Below are 22,964 nucleotides of genomic sequence, written 5' to 3'. Positions count from 1 at the left end.
CTTTTTTCAAAGTTTTTGTTGCTTTTTTTGAATTTTTTTGTCCCTTTTGTGGACCTATTGTTGCCTATCATGTGACCCGGGCCAGTTTCAGGGCTGTATGGACACAATATACAACAGCACTGAAACGTTTGAATGTGACGCAGCTACCCACATTTAGTGTAATGTCATTTTATTATTGATATGTTTTCAAAGGAATCTGAACCAAATGAGTAGCCGGGACATTCCCTTCTAGATGAAGCACTGTTTAATCACTACCAGAGCCCAGACAGGAAGTTACTCCATTTAGTCTTTACTTCCTGTATGTCCATTCACTCTCTCTTTGGCTCTTTAACCCCTCTGTCTTCTTCTGTGCTGTTTTCTTTTCCTCCTTTTTCTGTCTTTACCTGTTTATCAATAACAAACTAGGACATTAATGTTGTATCAGGTCTTCTAACAGGCCGACGTCCATGCTGCCAACCAGCTACTACCGCTGAACTCTCTGATCTATCATATCTATGATACTTACCTTAAATACTTCAAATATGTGAATGTAACCTGAGAGTCTTTTAGTTGGTGAAAAGCCGAGCATCATATATGAAAGAAAATGGAAGTTGTTTACAGGCAAGAATACATGTGAAGTATTGGCGTAGCAATGGGTGTGCCAGTGCCACCCACAGTGGCAGCTGGCATATAGATAACAGAATTATTTTTTATAATCTTAACATGGAATGTTTTTCTGTGTTTGGGCTAATGTTGTTGACTTGCAATAATTGTTGATTTTAAAATGTAACTTCCTCTGGCTCTAGTTGGACAGTTTATAGGTTGCACTGTTGTGGTATGTTTTATGTCTTCTTTGTTTTGTGTAAAGTGGAGAATGTTGTGTGTGGACATCAAGCTGTGGAATTCACCTTTTTTGGATGTTTTTATTACTTTGTCAAAATAATTCAGAATTGCTGCTTTCTTTACTCAAATGTTATGTGTAATTTCATATAAATGAGGTTTATTGACCATGATTACTAAAAAGAACTGTAAAACTAGAGGTAATAGGTTGGAATAAAGTTGGCTAAGAATGTGTGACACATGATGATTTAAACTTTAAACTTTGTAAACAGCAGAACAGAAGAAAACAGGTGCATGGTCGGGAAGGCAGGAAGGCAATACAAGGGTTAACAAATATTCATTTATTGAATATGCACAAAGTTTTATATAATGTATTTGTTACATGTGCCTCTGGTGTGTGTCTTGTTTTCTTCCTCTGTCTGTCTCTCTGTCTGTCAGTATGTCTGTCTCTCTCTCTCTGCCTGTTGCACACCTGAGTGTAATCAGTGCTCAGGTAGAGTGGGGGAGGTGATAAGAAGGCAGAGAGTGAAGGGACAGAGGCACATGGAGAGCACACACCAGTAGCACCCTAGTGTGGAGTTTCCTCCTCACCTTAGTTTCTCCACAAGCAGGTTTGTGTTTCCCAACCTCCATGCACCCTTAGGTGCATGGAGTTTTGGTGTTTTAGTTAATTGTGTTAGTTTGGGCTGGAGATTACTGGTAGTTCAGTTATTCACCTCTTTTGTTTGTTCTAGGATTAGTTTACCCTTTTTAGGTCATTTAGGGGGAATCCCTTTAGTTTTGAGCCTTGGTTTGATTCTTTAAATGCAAAAGAAAAGACCCAAACCAGAGGATGTAACCATATGAATGAAATGTGTAGATCCATGTGTTTAAACCCTCAATATTCAGGCTGCAGTTCCAAGTATGTAATGCAGATGTAATATCCAATACAAAGACATACAAAGTACAACAATGGTCCAGTTACTAAATTTCATTCCAACACCTACTTTCTTTCTCCGATATACAAAACATGTTTAAACTGCCAGGATTTCGTCAGGGGATTCACATAAACTCTGTTTTACCGAACGTAACTTAAATGAACGTTAAGCTTGTGTTTTTGTATTTTTGTTGGCAAGCTAGCAGGCAAGCTAAGCTAAAAGGGACCTGCTTACTTTGTTCATTGCAATTTAGTTCAAGTTCGGATTGACCTTGTGTTTAAAACGTCCCTTATCTTTCTTCACAGCTAACAGTGCGCTTACTATCAGCTTGTATTCATCAAAATTCATGTAATAAGATGGATAGTGTTAGCCGGCAGGTGTTAGCATTACTAAGACGGTCATGCTTAGCGCATACTTAGCCTGAGTTTCTAGAATCTTCTGCAAGCTAATGCTAAAGGGGATAGCTAAACTGAGTAATAACTGTAGCTATATGTTTAAGGTTGTGCTCATTTTAACTCCTTTTATATACTGCTGGGTAGTTTAATATTCAGCTATGAACTTACTTGTTGAAATATTACAACTTTCTTTCCTTTAAATGTTACTTTCTTTTCTTTAAAAATGATTACTATTTGTTGAAATATTAAGACTTTGTGTGAAATATTAAGACTTTTTATCTTAAAATATTCAAAAGATTTTGCTTAAATTATAATTTTTTTTTCCAGAAATACAACTTTATTTTCTTGAATTATTTTTTTTTTAATATGTGTATTATGATGTGGTGTCAGAAAAACACTCCTGTAGGGGAGAAGAATGAACAATACTTACCTCTGAGACATACAAGTTTAAAGAAGCAGAACATGGGAGAATGTCTGACAAGTACTGTCTGTATACCTTCACCAGCTGAGTTGACTTTCCTCCTCCTTGTTTATGAATGATTTCCAGGGTCTCTCTCCATCACTGAGCCTCTGCCACCATGACAGACAACAAGCGTCTCGCCTTCTCCTTCCTCCAGTTCCTCCATGGCCAGCTGCAGGCCGGGAGCCTGACCTCTGGCGCCCAGGGGAGTCTAGAATGTCGGTTGGTCTGTCTGTCCACGATTGTAGAATTTGACTTTTTGAAAGATGTTGCATTTGTTGAACAGCGGAAAAGTTAAACGTTTCAAAACTGAAACCTACTTCAACTGACCTTTACCTGACATTTGACATGTCTTTTTGTGAACGTTGCAAGCTGAAATCGTAATCAGGCAAACTATCTATCCGCCCGCTGTCCTTAATCTAGATTCAACAATTTGCTGGCCCCAAAAACCTTAGATATATGACCATCAGAGCTACTTGATATTGGGTTAGTTTTACCCGGTAAAAGACTTTGTGATTGATGTGTTATCAGATTTTATACCATGGTCTGGGTGAATACTCGATTCTGATTGGCTGCAGGGTGTCCATTAAAAAGTGATGTAGGACACCTACTAAAGGAGTACGGTGAAACTGACAGTTTACAGTTCTATATGAATGCGCTACATTAAATCAAAAAGGAAATGTTGATTTATTTCCAAATCGTCCTCTGAACACCACAGGATGGCGCTAAAACACACAGGCTGCAAGAAGTGAGTTCTACTGGCCCTCTGGACTGACTTTGTTTCACAGAGAATAACGTTATCTCACATATCTCAGCTCGCTGCTTCAGGCTGCGCCGCTGCAGCCGACAGTAACGTTACACATCGCGGATCTAATTCTTCGTGAAAGTCGTTATATTGTTTTGGGGACAATGACATGGCTGGATAGCTAGCTTGTCTTGTTCAACATACTGTCAAATTTATTTTTTAGCTAGCATAGCGTTAGCTTTCTGGCTCGTAGCTAAACTGAAGGGTTCTATCAGCTGAGCGGACTATATAAATATCTCCGGTTGCTAAGGGAGGCAAGTCGTATCCAAGGTCCTTCCTAATTCCTGGTGGAGAGAACAACGTTTGCATTGCATAAGAACCTGATGGATGGGAATGATTGTTCCAGGTATTAGTCAAACCGTCAGGCGTAACCAGGGAAACTGACTTATTGTTTGGATTAACTTTAGATTTCGATTGTAAAACTAATTAAAATATGAACTGTTTTAAAAATGTTATTTGGCAAGTGACCATGGTATAAACGGGTTAATGCCCTTCGAGGTGTCCATTGTCAGGTATTAATGGACACCTCGTCGGGCATTAACCCTTACGTAATCTACGATTTTCTCTTTTTTGGACTCATCGTTAGTGTTCTTTTTTTCTAAAGCCATTTTGTTTGTACTGCAGTTGCTGTCCAGTGTCTGGAGACGGCGTTTGAGATTTCGACTGACGACCAGATGCTCGCCGTCCCCATGACCTTACCAGAGATCTTCGCCATGGCCACAGCCAAGGTACAAACGAGCCATGTTACTTTTCCTTTTATAAATCAATGATTTTCCACGAGTGTGTAAACCCTCAAAATGCTTACTGTACACTGATGATACAGATTTTTCTCTGATTCAAATCCAAATGTCTTAAATTCCAAACTATAATCTGATCTTCATCTCTTACATGATTGGTTGAAAAAGAATCCTCTGACCATCAATGTCAAGAAAACTGAATGCATTTTCATTCATCCAGAAAAAATCATTCTTTTACTGATTTTATTGCTTTTGCAAACCAAGATCTTGTTGTCACGAAGACCTACAACTACCTTGGTGTGCTACTTGATTCACACCTTACATATCGGGAACACATTTCTAAATTAACAAAAAAAGCTGAATCAGAAACTCTGTGTATAACAAGATAAGATCATATCTTTCCTTTTCAGTTTCTGAAGCCTACCTACATGCCAGTGTGTTTTCAACAATGTCGTACTGTCTTCCAATTTGGTCTCTTACCACTAAGGACATTACTGAACCAATAGCTCGACTATACTACCGAGCACTTAAGATCCACAGAAATCTTCCAAAGTGGACTCATCATTGCAGTGCGCTTACACGCACCAACGCTCTGACTTACCAGAACCATGTAAACAGCCATGCTATTGCATTTTATTTTCAGATTCTAAATGGCTCTTCACCAGCATTTATATTTCTTCTTCCGACACATAATTTGAGACCAGTATGCCTCACTAGGTCAGTGAGGCATACTGGCATTCATTCCAGTTCCCTCATACAAAAACAACTACGGTCAGAAATCCTTTTTATATATTTACACCAAAATTTGGAATGACCTTCCCAATCACATTCGAACATTATCATCCCTCACATATTTCAAAAAGTCATACAAACGGTTTCTTTCTTCTTGATAGTCATACTTGCACACACGGATTGTTCATGTATTTTAAATTTTATAAATATTTTTTTTTAGTCTCGTTTTTATTTGTATAGTCAATAATTTTTGTGTGTGGATGTGTCGAAGTTGTGTTCAATGTTCTATGTTGCTGCAGAACAGGAACCTGCTGGAAACCAGTTTTTAAACTGAGCCAGGCCCGCTTTTATTATAACTTGTTGCTTTTAAAATTTTCCTATAAAAATGAATGAAATATACAGTCTAGCTGGTTAAAAAAAGAATAGTTGAAAATCAGCAACTTTCCCTCTTTAGCGTTTAGCTTCGCATGGCGCCATAGCAACCAGAAACACCACTGGCTCTATTAATTTGCTGCGTTCTGTTTGGTGCTGGAGAAAAATAATCTGCGACAGTGGACTGGCTTGGAAAGTCATGTGTGTTTGTGTGTTACAGCTTCCGGCTGAGTCGCAGGTCAACAACGTGGCTCCCCGACAGCCTCCGAACTCTCTCAGCGAGGAACAGAGAGAAGAGGCGCTAAAAACCCACGGTGAGGACGTGTTGATATATTGTGCTCCTCTCTAATCGGTATCTTTAAAAGAGGCTGCTGTTGAGTTTGGTTTTATTGTCATTAACGAGATGATGCACATGTTTTCATCTGCAGGTAACGACCAAATGAAAGTGGAGAACTTTTCAGCTGCTGTGGACTCGAAGGCCATCGACCATCAGGACACTGTCTATTACTGCAACAGGTCAGCACTACTCCAACAAAAAATCCACTATCCACTAATCCATTATTCCACAATAATAAAAAATTTATAGTTACAGCCCTAAATAAATGTCTTGTTTTGTCCACAATAAAAAAATATATTCAGTATAGTGTAACTGATCAAAATAGTTCAGGGTTTTCCCTGTACCTATAGAGTTTTGGCGAACCCCGCTTTAAAGAGGTTTATAGCCAGCGTCAGATTTTCAGCAGCCTGCCTCCCTCTCATCCTCAGCGGATATATTATATTTTACACATGCAGCTGGTGTTGATTACACTGCTAAGCTGCATCGTTTTGAATGGAACTGAATGCTCCGATGAAGCTAGCCCTAATGGGATCTCATTTGCAGATTTCAGGCTGAACCGGTCTCTCCCGGTGATCATGCTGCTCTAGGGCAGTGTTTCTCAAATGGGGGTACATGTACCCCTAGGGGTACTTTGGAGTATTGCAGGGGCTACGTGGCATTTTCTGCTAAATATTTTTCAGTTACAAAGTTGTAGTTAACTTCTATGGTCTTTTTTTTTTTTTTTTTTTTTTTCTTTTCTCAAAGTTTGTTGCTTTTTTTTCAAAGTTTTTAAGTTTTTACTTTTTTTTTTTTTCTTCTTTCTTTTTTTGCTTTTTTTTCATATTTTTTTTCTTAACTTTTATGTCTCTTTAATGATTTTTGTCACCCTAGTGTTTCCTTCCTTTCCACTGTGTTTTTAAAAAGTTGTTACTACTTTGAAGTTTGTCTCTTTTTTTTCAAAGGTTTTGTTACTAAGTTTTTTTTCCGCCTTTTTTCCATTAGCATTAAAACGTTTTCCAGGTAAAAGGCTGTTTAGTAAATCTATCGCTGACATCGCTGTATTGTTCCTCTTTATAGAGACTTTTTTTTATTTATTTTTTTTAAACAAAAAATTATTTGTGCTGGTTAGGGGGTACATGGTGTAAATAAAAAATTTTTTAAAAAAAAAAGCTGTTCAAAGAGGGTACATTACTGAAAAAAGCTTGAGAACCACTGCTCTAGGGGACCGGCTGCAGCAGCGAGAACCCAGTCTGCTGTCTGTCCACGCGTCCGTCTGGCGGCATCAGTATTAAATTGAGACGGTTTCATGACCGGTTAAAAATGTGTTGTCGCATTAAATGGTCGTCCAATTCAGTGTTTTGGTACAGTTGGTTTTAACCCTTGAAGTGTAATAGGCCTACGGGAGTACACCTGAAAACCCTGAACAAGCTGCGTCGTTCTGCGGTGCCCTTTCACTTAGTGTCACTGCAATTTATCTGTGGTTCATGTAATTCAATTTTATTTATAGTATCAAATCATAACAAGAGTTATATCAAGACACTTTACAGATGGAGTAGGTCTAGACCACACTATAATTTACAAAGAGCTAAGAGTTCCAGTGACTCCGCCAAGAGCAAGTATTTAAAGCAACAGTGGCAAGGAAAAACTCCCTTTTAGGGAGAACCCTGGGACAGACCCAGGCTCTTGGTAGGCGGTGTCAGTTGTGGGTGTGATAAACAGTGGCAATTATAGTCACAATAAAGATAATGGAACTATGACCAGAAATGGTAGATGTAGTAGTTCATGGCATTGCAGGGCGTAGCAGGGCACTGCATGGCGGTACAGGGTGTAGCAGGGCATTACAAGGTGTAGCAGGGCATGTATGCATGAACTGCAGTAGTTCAACATTACTTAGAAGTATAAAGTAGAATAATCCATAATGTGATTGTATTATTGTACATACTAGCAGTAAAAGCAGTAGCCTCTGTAAGTCAATCCTACATTTTTCAACTTGGGAGCAAAACATGCTCCTGGGGATTGGGGGGGAGTGACCATAAACCCTGCTCATTGGCCTTCCTAAAAATGTATCAGAAAGCAAGACTTAAAGTCTCTTACGCTCAGAATTTCCTGGGGGACGACCCCCAGAAACTCTCCTGGCTTAATGTGCCCCCCCCCCCCCTGCAAGGCCCATTCTGAGTAAGGAAAAACCCTGTAGTTGTTAAAACTTTGCTGTTTTTCTTTAAGAAGGCAGTAGCAACAGAAACGCACTGTGAAGCCTAGCCAACCAACTTACAATAAAACAGTCTTCAGTATTTCCTGCTGATGCCATGCATTTGTTGATTTTATGTTTGTATATTAAATTTATATAAATTCTATTACATTCTGGTCTTCCCCTATATTCAGACCACTTCTAACCTCTGTTGTAACCTAACTGACTCTAGACAGTTTGGCCAAATCTTTGTTTCAACAACAATCAATAAATCATTTTAGTGATGAAGAAATGTTTTCACAGAAAGAGGAAGAAGAGAGATGTTTCTGAGGAGGAGCAGCCACCCAGAACCAGAGCTGGACTGCAGACAGCCAATCAGAGCAACTCTGACCGAAGTAAGTCTGTCCATCTGTCTGCTGATGTCTTCATGTCTGAACACACCACTGGTTGTTGGAATACTGAGGCATTTGTTGAGTCAGACAGCACAGACTAGGGCTGAACAACATATTGTTTGTTATCGTTGATTAGCGAGATCAACTAACACAATATGCACATCAAGAGACACATTTTTTGGGTTAGTCATTCTTTTTGTCTTTTATATTCAGTTCAATTTGAGAAAGTTGGAAATAATTTCATTTCATTTGTTTTTAATTCAACAAGTGTTGTATTTAAGCACACTATTGAAAGCAGCAGAACTGAGAACACTTTGTGTGATTATTTATCATATATATCAATATTCATATATAACATAAATATCATTATAGTTTAAGTCTATCTGAAATTTCACTGGATTGTTTTCATATTTGTGATTAAAAAATAATCAGATTATCTCTTTCTTGTATCTCACCTTTGTCCTTTTTTAGTGGATGTTGGTCATCAGAAACATAAGATCAGGCTAAAGGAGACATTTGAACGTGTGACTGAAGGAGCAGAAACAGGAAGTGAAACCCTCCTGAACAGGATCTACACTGTCCTCTACATCATAGATGGACAGAGTGAAGAGGTTAATACCCAACATGAGGAGTGGCAGCTTGAGACAGCTTCCAAGAAGACCCTCTGTGACTCTCCAATAAAGTCCTGTGACCTCTTTAAAGCCTCACCTGGCCAACAGAAACACATCAGAGTGGTTCTGACGAGCGGCGTCGCTGGCGTTGGAAAAACCTTCTCAGTGCAGAAGTTCTGTCTGGACTGGGCCGAGGGTTTGGAAAACCAAGATATCAGTCTGGTGATTCCTCTTTCCTTCAGGGAGCTGAACTTGATCAAAGATGAGCAGTACAGTCTTCTGGAGCTGCTCCGTGTTTTCCATCCAACATTACAGGAGGTCCCAGCAGAGCAGCTCGCTGGCTCTAAACTTCTCTTCATCTTTGACGGCCTGGATGAAAGCAGACTTTACCTGGATTTCAACAACAATGAGGCTGTTTCTGATGTCACACAGAAGTCATCAGTCAACGTGCTGTTGACAAACCTCATCCAGGGGAAGCTGCTTCCCTCGGCTCTCGTCTGGATAACTTCCCGACCTGCAGCAGCCAATCAGATCCCTCCTGCGTGTGTTGACAGGGTAACAGAAGTACGAGGCTTCACTGACGACCAGAAGGAGGAATACTTCAGGAAGAGAGTCAGTGATGAAGAGCTGTCCAGCAGAATCATCTCCCACATCAAGACCTCCAGGAGCCTCCACATCATGTGTCTGATCCCAGTCTTCTGCTGGATCACTGCTACAGTTCTGGACCACATGTTGACTACAAACCAGAGAGGAGAGCTGCCCAAGACCCTGACCGACATGTACTCACACTTCCTGCTGGTTCACACAAAGAGGAAGAAGCTCAAGTATGCTGAGGGACATGAGACGAGTCCACAGGAGCTGACGGAGGCTGACAGGGAAGTTCTTCTGAAGCTGGGGAGGCTGGCGTTTGAACAGCTGGAGAAAGGAAACATCCTGTTCTACCAAGAAGACCTGGAGTGCTGTGGTCTGGATGTCACAGAGGCCTTGCTGTACTCAGGAGTTTGTACACAGATCTTCAAAAGAGAGAGTGTGATCTTCCAGAAAACGGTCTACTGCTTCATTCATCTGAGCGTTCAGGAGTTTCTGGCTGCAGTCTACCTGTTCCACTGTTACACCAACAGGAACACAGAGGTTCTGGAGGACTTCCTGGGAGAAGACTGGGAAAATGATGATGATGATGATGATAAGGGTGATGATGATGGCTACATCAGTCCATCCCTGGGAAGAAACAGAGTTATTTACCGTCATTACCCATCCCTGGATGTCTTCCTGAAGAGAGCCATGGAGAAATCCTTTGAAAGTGAAAATGGCCACCTGGACCTGTTTGTCCGCTTCCTTCATGGCCTCTCTCTGGAGTCCAACCAGAGACTCTTAGGAGGCCTGCTGGGTCAGACAGACAACAGTCCAGAAACCATCCAGAGAGCCATCAACAAACTGAAGAAGATGAACAGTTATGGGGTCTCTCCTGACAGAAGCATCAACATCTTCCACTGTCTGACGGAGATGAATGACCACTCAGTCCATCAGAAGATCCAAGAGTTCCTGAAGTCAGAGAACAGATCAGAGATGGAACTCTCTGATATCCAGTGCTCAGCTCTGGCCTACATGCTGCAGATGTCAGAGGAGGTTCTGGATGAGTTGGACATGAAGAAGTACTACACATCACCAGAGGGACGATGGAGACTGTTTCCAGCTGTGAGGAACTGCAGAAAGGCTCGGTAAGTCCAGATGTGATTTATCATTTTAAATCTGTGTGAAGCTGAGGCCATCAGTATTAGAGTAAACATACAGACTTGACACACATGAACAATATGAAACTCACACACTATGAAAGATAAACCAGCTTATTGTAAATAATTCTACATGTTACTCTGCAAATGTTTTGTTGTCTCAAAGCTGCGAGAATGAGACGATGATGATCTTTGTTTGTAGCTAAAGTATCTTCTGTTTTAGAGTACAGTCAGTAGTGTTTCTATAGTGTCTAATTTATATAGACATTTATTAGTGTGATCTGCTGAACTGACATCACATTAAGTTTAAGGTTTTTCATAACTTTAGTTAATTTTATTATATTTTATGGACGGTTTCTGAACTATTTCATTTTAAGCATGTTTCTGTTCATTTTTCCATGAAAAATAGAAATTATTATAGGATATTTCACACTGTTAAGGTCTCCTAATGGGATATGTGACATTAGTTGGGCTGAAAATGGCCCAGGTGCTTTTCTATGGGCCCTGATGCAACACTTTTTAAAAAGCCCAGAGTGAAACAAAAGGTTTTCTCCCTTTTTATATGGTATGCACATGAATATTTAGATGAGCTGCACACTGTTTGGTTAAAACACACACACACACACACACACACACACACACACACACACACACACACAGCCCCTCCGTGCTGCTCCATGCACACCATGTCACACACTGCACAGAAATTGTATACATTGTTCTTTTGCTATTCCATTACTAAACTTACTGCTGAGACTTTTTTTTTATGCGAGGAATCAACTATGTCAAGCTCAAATATGTGCTGTTTATGAAAATTGCTAACAGTATGTGGATGAGCGAGGTAGTTATCTACTGACCAGAGCCAAGCAGTATTAAAATGAACGAGAGAAAGCAACTGTATCCACATCTCATTATCACCAACAGTGGCCCCATTCATATTTAGAGTCAACAAATCCTATATTTCCAGCTACAAAATAGCCGAAAAATCTGAAGTTAGACAGAAGTACAAAGAGTCGTTGTGCTATCAAGATGATGCACAGTCTTGTTGCAGTGGTATGAACTGGCAGCTTTCAGGGTGTTGCAGACCAGTGTGTTGCAAGTAACTGGAGGAGTCGGCTCATTGCTACTCTTTGGTCTGAACAGATGCATGAAGGAAGATATAGTGATTTGATACAGAGTGAAATTGTAAGTTGTTTTTAATGACCTGCTAACCTTTTTAGTTACGTTTTCTTGAGGTAAAGGAAAGGGGATATTTTGCTCTGCTATAGAAAACAATAGTCTAGCTAGAGTGAGCAAAATACAAGAAATGGTTAACCTAGCAAGCTATCCACAGCTCTTTATTCGTTGCCAATAATATAGCTTATCTCTATAGTATTCTAAAACGGTATCAGTCCCCATAGAATGTTGTCACTGAAAACTAAATGTCATAGGGTCCCTGTTAATGTCATTGTACCGGTGTATCCTTTAATTCATAGGGCAGATGGATATTCAAAGATATTTTAGCAGAGAGAAAGAAGCAGGAGATTGGCAGGGCAGTTGATTCTGAAGGAGCCAGCACAATTTAGGTCAGTATAGGTCTAGGGGAATGTGTTTTTTGTTTTGTTCTAACAAGAATCATTTGTTGGTAGGTCTAGGCACTAAGGCATAGCCTAAACCTAAATTATTTCATGATATTTATTATATATGCTAGCTATATTCTGATCGAATTAACTTTTTGCATTCATTGGCTGTGATAAATTAAATATGTAGATGTTGCCTAAATGTAGGCTAGGCTAATCATGAGCATATGCCCAGACACACATGAAAATAAAATGAAAGCAATCCTACATACAGTACATGCATACAGTATTGTTGCTCAAATCTTTTATTCCTTCCACCATTTAAGTTATATTTAGACAGTAGCCACTTTAAATAGAATCCTTATCAATACCTTTATCAATAATTGATTGATTTATATCATACATTGTATAAATCATTTGGCAGAATAAATGATCTTTCTTTGAGAAATGCTCAAACTAGTGTTGTCTTATTTCACTATGACCTTAAAATTCTGGTTCTTTGGTTATACTGTATGCAAGCCAAACTACACAGCAAAATGACACTCATTGAACCAATCCACAGCGCAGTTACACTAATTGGTGTAATTATATACCATTCTTTGGAAAACTTAATCTTTATAGAGAGGAATTAGATAAAGTATGCCATTACTTTGTCACACATTTACATGAGCAAACAGTCATTGCTTACAGAAGAACTCATCAGGAGAAAAGTCTGGCCTTGGTAAATTCCCCCATGCAGCTGTGTGTCTAAAAGCTAACATTACAGTAACTTTTGTTGAACAGAGTTTAAGTGGAAGAAAAGGATAGGTCTGTCACTTTTTACTTGTTAACATCTTGGTTTGACTGGTTGACATAAAGTGTGGCTCTAATACAGTAACAAAAGATGTGATTGCAAAGATTTTGCAAATGCAAGTTACAAATACCCTTGGTGCTAAGCACCCCCGTCTTTAAATCCTAGTGACGTCCCTGGTAGTTACCCTTTTAATGGAATTGCTTTGGGGTCAATTCTTTATGTAAAATAGACTTTAATACTAGACAGTATGTATATGATGGGCAGAGAAAATGGTAACGCACAGCACTGTTTTCCATTGAATTAGTCCTGATTTACTGAGAAAGCCGCTGATCACACGATCAGCTGCTGGGATGATCTCCAGGTGAATTCTGCCAGTGAAGGAGAGCTCAGCAGGTTCACTATAGTGGTGGGATTCTATATTCCGCAAGCTCAGAAGAAATGATTGTTCTCATAATAAAAACTAAGCAGGATTTACTGGAAGTCATTAAGCTTGAGCCAATAAATAGTGGTTTAAAAAGGAGAAAACTACTTACCAAAACATTATCAATGTTATTGTAAGGGAATAGGGATGTGTTTTTTTTTTTCTTCATTTGATGATTGATCATTTCATGATCCAGTATCAAAGAAAAAAATCCAAAATGGATCTGTCTGTATGGAATTTTGAAAGGGGTCCCTTGACCTTTCACCTTAACATGTCTGATCTTTGGTTCAGATCCTTGTGAATTTGCTTTTTGATCAAAATGTGATAGCCTGTTTTTTAGGATAAAAGTGTAATTTGATTATATTTTTATTATCTGTCATCACAGACTTTGTGGCTGTGAACTCTCTGAGACTGACTGTGAAGTCGTGGCCTCAGCCCTGAAGTCAAACCCCTCTTATCTGAGAGAGCTGGACCTGAGTGACAACAACCTGAAGGGTTTAGGTGTGGAGTGTTTGTCTGCAGGACTACGGAGTCCAAACTGTAGACTGGAGAGTCTGAGGTCAGTTCATGTATTGTACACACATGTGCTTATCAACCTCTTCCCGCCTTGACCTTCTCACATGTGAAGTGGGTAAATGGAATGAGAAACAGACATTGTGAGGTCATAAGTTAAGGAGCTAACGCTATGTACGGAGTAATGTTACGACAGGGGAGTGACAGACTGTGGCTGGAAATTGGAAAGAGGATGGGATTAACATGACTTTAAAAATCCACAGAGTCAAAATGCTTATGTTACCATCCGTAAGCTTGTTCTTGTAAAGGTAAGGTAAAGGTACTTTATTGTCACATACATGGAGCGAAATTCAGTCACTGCATTTAACTCATCCCTGAAGGGAGCAGTGTGCAGCCAATCACAGCGCCGGGGACCAGCTCCAGATCTGAGCCAGTGCCTTGATCAAGGGCACTGACTGGAGAACCTAGTAAATGTTTTTGATGGTGGGAGAAACTCACGCAAACATGGGGAGAACATGCAAACACCTGGATTTGAACCCAGAACCTTCTTGCTGTGAAGCCACAGTGCTGCCATTACCTTCTAACTGCTGTATTCTCAGTAATGTGACAATCTGCAAGAAACTGGTGATAGTAAAGTTGGTGACCGCACCATTGACTATTATTAATGCTATTAGCATTATGGCTAACACTATAGTTACTTAGTTTATGACAAATTGTTTCGGCTGTGCCTTCTAACGTAATGTCATTGTGCTAACGGAGCACAGTTAGCCTTCACAACAGAGCCGCTTCAATAAACTTATTACACAATGTTTCATTATAGAGAGCTCTGTTGATTTGTGTTTGTTGCTGTGTACTCTTGGTGGAAAATTAATGTAAACAAAACAGCGTGCCAGAAAATGCAATGCACCAAGACATAAGTCAACTTCAAGGCCAGGCTGATGTTAGGAGTCCCTTTAGTGGACAGAACATGTAACAACAACTACATGCTTATAGTGGCATTAACGATGCATAAGCCTGAATGGTGTATTGCATATTAATAACGGGGTGCATTTGAGCTTCAAATATTTGAATATCATTTGATTATAAAATAAATGAAATTTGAATGCTATCATAGAGGAAGATTGACCGCTTTAAATCCATAACATAACTTAAATTCTCTTCAGTTCACTTGTTTTCTGGGTTTGTGTGTCAGTCTGAACAGTCTGAAAATATTTAGTCGGAACTCCAATTGAGACACTTGAGGAACACCTCTATATAAATAAAACCTTTAAGTCAAATTTCTTTTCAAGAAGGTCTCTTCATATAAAACCTTCAAAATACTATTTTACAGATCTTATAGATTTATAATAACGGAAGTTTGTCACAGACGTAGTGAACTCAAACTGAGAAACGTGAGATGTGATATTTCCAAATGCAGGTGTTTAAGTATATTTAGTTGTGTCTGATCTGTTACCAACGACACTTTAACATGTGTACGATGCTTCCTGTCCAAAATGTTCTCCCTCCCAACTCGTAAAATTCTGACCGTTGGTCACCCATGTTTTTCTGAACCTCGCTTTCCCGTTCTTGTGCCCCATGTCCGTTAAACGTACATACCAACTTAGAGTTTCAAATAGTGACGCCAAGGGTCCCTGCCAGTCATGTCTAAACATGACTCTAAAGGAGACTTTTTGCGTCAATGACGAACACCAAATGCACCTGACCAAGCATTGCTTTCTGATGTGATGGGAATAAGAATGTGGTGGTGTTTCACAGAGATGTCATCCTGTCGGGTTCAGGTGTTTGGAATCTCAATCTTCTGAACTTCTACATTCTGAACCTTCATTATTGATTTGGATGATTTTAAATAGGATGATTATATTCTAAGTTTACATAATTTACTCTTATTCAGATTGTGGAACTGCAGTTTTATCAGATATCAGCTGTGCTTCTCTGGTCTCAGCTCTGATTAATTAACAACTGAACCTAATTTATGTACAAAAAACTTAATCTATGAGGTTGCAAATATTTATATTTTCATGTTTCTTCTAGTATATTTTGTCTGCAGTCACAAAGGACTTGTTTGTTAAAGGTCCCATGGCGTGAAAATTTCACTTCATGAGGATTTTTAACATTGAGTTCTCCCAGCCTGCCTATGGTCCCCCAGTGGCTAGAAATGGTGATGGGTGTAAACAGAGTCTTGGTTATCCTGCTCTGCTTTTGGGAAAATGAATGCTCAGATGGGCTGATCTGGATTATTGCTCCTTATGAGGTCATAAGGGGAAAGTTTACCTCTCCTTTTCTCTGCTTTGCCCGCCCAGAGAATTTAGCCTGTCCATGAGAAGGATACATCATGGCTTTCAAACGAGCAAAGTGGCAGTTTGGCAAGGTAACACCCCCAAGCTCATTTTGGGACTGGCTCCAGTGGCTGTAATTCTGCACAAAGGCGGAATTATGGGAAAGAGACTTCAGATGCACTATTAGGGGACCACAAAAGCCTATATAAAAGCATCCAAAGAGCACCATGTCATGGGACCTTTTTAAAGAAACTATAAAATGTTCACGGTTAGTTGTTGGTAAATGGTTACATCTGTATAGACGATCCTGTAAACTAATATTTGTTTTAAATGGATTTTACACACACACACACACACACACACACACACACACACACACACACACACACACACTCCTATAGATGAACACAGAAACAAAAGGATATTTCCAAAATGCAGCTATTTAAAGGACCAAAATACAGTAGTATTGACTTAATTAGAAATTGATTTTTATCGTCACTTATTCTTTATTTAGATTGGAGAATTGCAGGATGTCAAGAATCAGCTGTGCCTCTCTGGTCTCAGTTCTGAAGTCCAACCCCTCCCATCTGAGAGACCTGGACCTGAGTTACAACAAGCTGCAGGATTCAGGAGTTAAGCTGCTGTGTGGTTTTCTGGAGAATCCACACTGTAGACTGGAGACTCTGAGGTCAGTTCACTGACTCGGCTACTATTTGAGATCTAATATGTTGAACAACTGAAACTAATTCATGTACCAACATAACTTGCATCTAATAATAAAGTTGCAAATGTTCAATTCATCTTTTCATGTTTCTTGTAGTACATTTAGTTTGTACAGTTTTCCTCAACGTTTGCCATTTTTCCTTTGCTTTTGAAGGTTTTTGTCATGGTTATAATTCTTTTAAAAATCATGGTGTATAAGCCCAATATATAGAACATAACTAATTTTCAGTTTACAAAAGCAGAAATTGTGAATTATTTTTACTAATAGTTGGGATCAGAGGATGTTGAGTTCATGTACTGGTTTATGTCAAAGTTTAGTCAGGATACGGTTTTGAAACCATTTGAAAAAAAGAAATTCAAATGCATTAAAACACCCAAAATTCAAAGTAATCATTTAATTATGCAAGTGAAGCACATTCATGCATCCATGTTATTTTGGTGCAATGTGTTCAAGTTTTAAATTCCCTTCAGTTCACTTGTTTTCTGGGTTTCTCGGAGCACAAATCACAACTTTAGAGTGTCAGTCTGAACAGTTTGAACAAATTTAGTCTGAACTCAAACTGAAACACATGATGGAGACCTGTTCAGTGTATATATAAATTAAGACCTTGAAGAAGTCAGATGCCTTTTTAAGGTCTTTTCATATAAAACCTTCAAAACACTATTTTACAGAACCTATAGAGTTACAATAACTGAAGTTTTGCTGTCAGATACTTAAAGTCCCATACAGGACCAGAGAGAGAAGCATATTTCTAAAAGCAGGTGTTTTAAAGTGTTTAATCGTTTCTGATCTGTCACCAATGAGACTTTAACATGTGTAAGAGGCTTCCTGTCCAACCTGTTCTCACTCCCAACATACACACACACGCACACACTCACAGAGACGGGCACACACATGGACGGACAGATGGATGGACAGAGGTTTCCAAATTAGCGGTTTTAAAGGATTAATAGACTATTTTACGGATTGAATCAAATATATTTTTATCAATGTCATTTGTTCTTTTATTCAGATTGTTGGAGTGCAGTTTGTCAGACATGAGCTGTGATTCTCTGGTATCAGCTCTGAAGTCTAACCCCTCCCATCTGAGAGAGCTGGACCTGAGATACAACAAGCTGCAGGATTCAGGCGTGAAACTGCTGTGTGGTTTTTTGGAGAGTCCACAATGTGGACTGGAGACTCTGAGGTCATTTCACTTACTATTACTGTTATAGACCCAATGTGTTTAACAACTTAACCAAATTTATGTACAAACATAACTTACATCTGTGGTAGTGGCGATAATGGATAAGACCCCTTCCTTTGGTGTGGGAGGTCCGGGTGTGATTCCCACTGCGATACATCAACCAATGTGTCCCTGAGCAAGACACTTGTGTGGGACCTCTGATGTATAGCAGTTGTAGCTTTGGATACAAGCGTTAGCTAAATTATATTTTGTGAATAATGTTTCTTGTAGTAAATCTAGTCTGCAGTCCCAGAAGACTTGTTTATTAACCCATGTGTTGTCTTCACATTGGCCATGAAGTTGTTGTCCTTCGGGGTCAAAATTCAAAATGAACCGGTTTATTTTGTGCCATTTCCTCATTGTTTTTTGGCAATTTTTCCTTTGCTCTTGAAGGCTTTTGTCACGTTTTAAATGCTTTAAAAAAACATGGTGTGTGTACCTAATTCATGACATAACAATTTTTTTGCGTCAATAACAAACACAAGGTGTATGTGTGTGAGAGAAATGTCCACTTAGTTGTTAAAGTAAATTAATCTTTAGAATTGTTGGTAAATGGTCACATCTGTATACAGAAGATTCTCTGAACTAATAGATTTTTAATGGATAAAACACACACACTTGGATGCAAAGATGAAGATGAGACCAAAGCATTTTTTCCAAATGCAGCTGTATAGGGCATATAAGGATCAATATATTGAATAGTTTAAATATATTTGTTTTAATCTATTTATTCTTTATTCAGATTGGAGCGCTGCAGGTTGTCAAATATCAGCTGCTGTGCTTCTCTGGCCTCAGCTCTGAAGTCCAACCCCTGCCATCTGACAGAACTGGACCTGAGTGACAACAAGCTGCAGGATTCAGGAGTGAAGCTGCTGTGTGGTTTTCTGGAGAGTCCACACTGTAGACTGGAGACTCTGAGGTCAGTTCACTGATTGTTACCATTTGAGATTGAATGTTTAATTTACAACTGAAACTATTTCATGTACCAACATAACTTACATTATCAAGTTGTAAATGTTCTTTTGTTCTTATTTTCATGGTGTTTTTTTTTTTGTTTTCCTCAATATTTTTGGCCATTTTCCCTTTGCTTTTGAAAGTTTTTCACGTTTTTTTAACGCTTAAAAATATCATGGTCTATATACCTAATTTATATGCCAGATTTTTTTAGTTTAGAAAAGCAGAAATTGTGAATTATTTTGACTAATAATTAAGATCAGAGGATGTTAAGTTGATCACAGACTAGTTTGTCAGTTAGTCAGGATACGGTTTTGATAACATTTAAAAAATAAAATTTGAAATAAATAAATAATAAAACTAAAGTTAAAAGTAAACAATTATCTATCTATCTATCTATCTATCTATCTATCATACAGGAACACTGAGTGTGAAGCATATTTCCAAATGCAGGTGTTTAAAGTGTGATGAGTTGTGTCTGATCTGTTACCAGCGATACTTTACCATGTGTACGACGCTTCCTGTCAACCCGTTCTCAATACCAACTTGTAAAATGCTGACGCTTGGTCATCAGTGATGTTTTTCTAAACCTAACTGTCCCGTTTCTGTGCCTCATTTAAATTAAATGTATGTCCTGACCTTCAAATGGTGACAAGCTGTTGCTTTAAAGTTATGGAGGAATTTTTATTTCAAATTGTTTGTGTAATAGCCATAAGAAAGTTATGGCTGAAATTCACTAGTGTATCACTCTGTATGGATGCAGAGATGAAGCCAGGAGTGATGGAACTGTGTTGTGGCTATCTCCCGCCGGTGAATAATTTTGAGAAATGTTCATGTAGATTGACCTAAAAATATGACTTGGTTGTTCACCTTGGTCTGATTCAGGGACCATGTATGGAAGTGGTCTACATCTTATTTGAAAAAATCGGACCTCAGATTTGGGCAACGTGCCTGCTTTCTGAACGTAGCGTAAACATGACCCTAAAGGAGACTTTTTGCGTCCATAACAAAAGCCAAAGGTACCTGACCAAGCGTCTCTTTCTGATGTGATGGGAGTTTAAATGTGTTGTCCTGTCACAAAGATGAGTCATCCTGTTGGGTTCACTTGCACACAAGACCCACACAAGGAGACAAAGGCATACATCCAAATGCAGCTGGTTAAAGGGTCAATATGTTATTGAATAGATTACAAGTAAAAAAGATGTTGTCTTCATCTATGCTTTATTTAGTTTGTACCACTGCGGGTTGTCAGAGATCAGCTGTGGTTCTCTGGCCTCAGCTCTGAAGTACAACCCCTCCCATCTGAGAGAGCTGGACCTGAGCTACAACAAGCTGCAGGATTCAGGAGGGGAGCTCCTGTGTGGTTTTCTAGAGAGTCCACAATGTAGACTGGAGACTCTGAAGTAAGTATAGGGTTGGATTTAGTACACTGTTGGTTGTTAAAGTAAATGAATGTTTAGAATTGTTGGTAAATGGTCACATCAGTGTACAGAAGAGCCTCTAATATTGGTTTCAAATGGATACAGTTTACTTACTGAAGTAGAAATATTTATTTGCATTCTGTTAATTTCAAATGTCTGATCATTCATAATGATCCGTCAGAACTCAAACACATACACACACACGAAAACAATGAACCAAAGCATATTTCCAAATGCTACATTTTAAAGGATCAATATAGTATTGATTGGATTAAAAATTTATTTTTGTCATTGATTCATTTGTCAGACTGAAGGACTGCAGGTTTTCAGAGATCAGCTGTGCTAATCTGGCCTCAGCTCTGAAGTCCAACCCCTCCCATTTGAGAGAGCTGGACCTGAATGACAACAGGCTGCAGGGTTCAGACATGAAGCTGCTGTGTGATCTTGTGGAGAGTCCAAACTATCGACTGGAGACTCTGGAGTAAGTAGAGTTTTGGAGGCAGTCCATGCTGGTCTCAGCAGTATTGAACTAAACACAGTTAATATCAAAGCAAAGATCCAGTATTTCCTGTAAACTTCAAACCTTCTCAGTGAAGCTGGGAGAGGAGAGAAAGGACAGCCAATCACATCACAACATGTACAGAGACATCAAACTGTTCAACCATCAAATCTGATCTCTGTTTGTTCTCATTTAAACATTAAACAACTGAGTTCATCTTTGTCACAGCTCTGTGAACAGTGTGACTGAAGTAAATCACTGGCTCTTATTTCATAGAACCAGCATTACATTTAGTAACCATGTGGTCTTCATACAGAGCAGAAGCTCTGCTGAAGTCCAGTAATCACAGCTGATGTTTTATTGTTCAGTCTTTAATATCATATCTTGTATGTATGTTTTCATAAGACAGACTCCATATTTAGATATTTATCATGTCATATTATGAAATATTTATCATTTCATATTTTCATATATAAAGTACATGAAACATGCAGATTGTTTTTAACAACTCTGAACAGCTGTCTGTTTCTGCAGTAATAATGCGTCCAGAACACTGCAGTTCAGAGTCAACAGACTTGATGCCCAAAGTCTCTGCAGGTCTGTGAACTTCACTACAACAAATTAACATGAGAGCTGAAAGGAAGCAGGCTGCTCTACACAGCCGCTCCACTTGTCTGAACAGGACTGAAGTCTCTGCTGCTCTTTATACTGGATGTGCTGCTTCACTGACTGACAGCTGATGAACGGAGTCTGTGGAAACACTCATTTATCTCCTCTGTTGTTCTTCTCTCATCAGATGGAAGGAGGAGCCTGACCCAGAGTGATCAGAAAGGAGGATGTTGAGACCAGATGTGGAGTCCTCCATCATCCGTGTGTGTTCCTCTGGATCTGACTAAATATCATCAGTGTATCTGGACTGCTCTGCTGCTGCTCTGTCCTTCTAGACAGTCTCTACAGACACACTGAGGCTCCTTCACTCCTTCTGCTCAACACGTAGTCTCTATTGTCCAGCTCTATCTCCACCGCACTGTGGAGGAAGCTCTGGCTACAACACAGATGCATTCTGGGATGGGAGGGAAAAAAAAACTCTGGGTTGTTTGCATTTCTTTAAACCAATTCCAATGGTCTTGGGGGCGCTAAGCTCCAGACGCAGCGATGGTGGCTCTGCTAAATAGTCTCAGGAAGGAACTTGTTTTGGTGAGAAACCTGAGTTCTCTTGGATGGTGGCATTGCACTTATTTTTAGTTGTCTGAAGTGTGTGAATATAAAAGACAAGTTTTAATCATCTGCATATTAAAGAAACAAAGATGTTTTCTGTACAACAGCGCTGTTTTTATTCAGACAATTTCTTCACATGAGAAAAGTTTCCATCTACCTTCAAAACAAAAGTGAAGCCACATAACTGAGTGTCGCTCCACAAAACCACACAACATTTTAGAAGTAAAGACCAAAACAACCTTCAGCCATGTTTCTTTGCTGTTTTAACAACCCTCTGATCACACACGTTGCTGTTTCGGCTGTTTCTTTAGAAAAATAACTTAATGACAATATCAAATAGAAATTTAGTATTGTCCCTTTTTGAATTATACAAACATGGTGCAAAGAAGCTTTAAAAGACAATTTAGGCTGTAATGTAGAGATACATTCAAAGTGCCGCTATTTTAATATTGCTAAAGCTGGAGTGATGTAACAGGGAGGATGTGCTGACAAACATGTCGGAAAGCTTTTTACAGTGGAAAAAAACTCATGGACAATTTCAAAAAAGTGCATAAAATGTGATGACTGACTCACTGCCGTGTAAATAATCAAGGAGATGTTCTGCAGGATGAACGTGCTGCTCTACGACTAGTTTGTTTAAAGTTTTAAGATTACTTGTGTTCAGAGAATACTACAAACTATCACTGATCACACAACGTCAGACAGTTGTCTCTCCTGCCAGTTGAAGGAACAGTCCAACATTTAGAAAGTGTGTGTGTGTGTGTGTGTGTGTGTGTGTGTGTGTGTGTGTGTGTGTGTGTGTGTGTGTGTGTGTGTGTGTGTGTGTGTGTGTGTGTGTGTGTGTGTGTGTGTGTGTGTGTGTGTGTGTGTGTGTGTGTGTGTGTGTG

At 39.2% G+C, this 22,964-nt stretch overlaps 2 protein-coding genes across 6 annotated transcripts in view; one reads left to right on the top strand and one right to left on the bottom strand.

The window, feature by feature from the left end:
* Positions 1-2,790, bottom strand: part of LOC120565597 (zinc transporter 2-like) — a gene marked incomplete in the record, with an annotated part of 356,424 nt that extends 353,634 nt beyond the window's left edge. The window contains 1 exon segment of the mRNA XM_039811502.1: positions 2,709-2,790.
* Positions 1,309-22,183, top strand: LOC120565453 (NACHT, LRR and PYD domains-containing protein 12-like). Of its 5 annotated transcripts, XM_039811252.1 has the most exons (15): positions 1,309-1,430; positions 2,679-2,809; positions 4,021-4,124; positions 5,458-5,551; positions 5,666-5,753; positions 8,045-8,136; positions 8,605-10,462; positions 13,633-13,806; positions 16,551-16,724; positions 17,773-17,946; positions 18,728-18,904; positions 20,169-20,342; positions 20,668-20,841; positions 21,394-21,456; positions 21,656-22,183. In XM_039811252.1, the coding sequence occupies exons 2-15, from the start codon at positions 2,710-2,712 to the stop codon at positions 21,681-21,683; spliced, it is 3,474 nt and encodes a 1,157-aa protein (XP_039667186.1). In that variant the 5' UTR covers positions 1,309-1,430; positions 2,679-2,709; the 3' UTR covers positions 21,684-22,183. The 5 variants fall into 5 exon arrangements, with proteins under 5 accessions (XP_039667186.1, XP_039667189.1, XP_039667187.1 ...); XM_039811255.1 differs by lacking the exon at positions 17,773-17,946; XM_039811253.1 differs by lacking the exon at positions 21,394-21,456.
* The last annotated feature ends 781 nt before the right edge of the window (positions 22,184-22,964 follow it).

The sequence above is a fragment of the Perca fluviatilis genome, chromosome 9 (assembly GCF_010015445.1).
Source record: "Perca fluviatilis chromosome 9, GENO_Pfluv_1.0, whole genome shotgun sequence".
Classification (NCBI taxonomy): domain Eukaryota; kingdom Metazoa; phylum Chordata; class Actinopteri; order Perciformes; family Percidae; genus Perca; species Perca fluviatilis.
Note: the sequence above shows the minus strand (reverse complement) of the source record. Positions and strands in the feature narration are given on the sequence as shown.

Bases quoted from the DNA above. Each gene is read 5' to 3' on its own strand.
- LOC120565453 (XM_039811252.1), top strand. From the start codon at position 2,710: ATGACAGACAACAAGCGTCTCGCCTTCTCCTTCCTCCAGTTCCTCCAT. The intron at 5,552-5,665 runs GTGAGGACGTGT...TTTCATCTGCAG, and splicing joins AGAGGCGCTAAAAACCCACG to GTAACGACCAAATGAAAGTG. The intron at 18,905-20,168 runs GTCAGTTCACTG...TGCTTTATTTAG, and splicing joins TGTAGACTGGAGACTCTGAG to TTTGTACCACTGCGGGTTGT.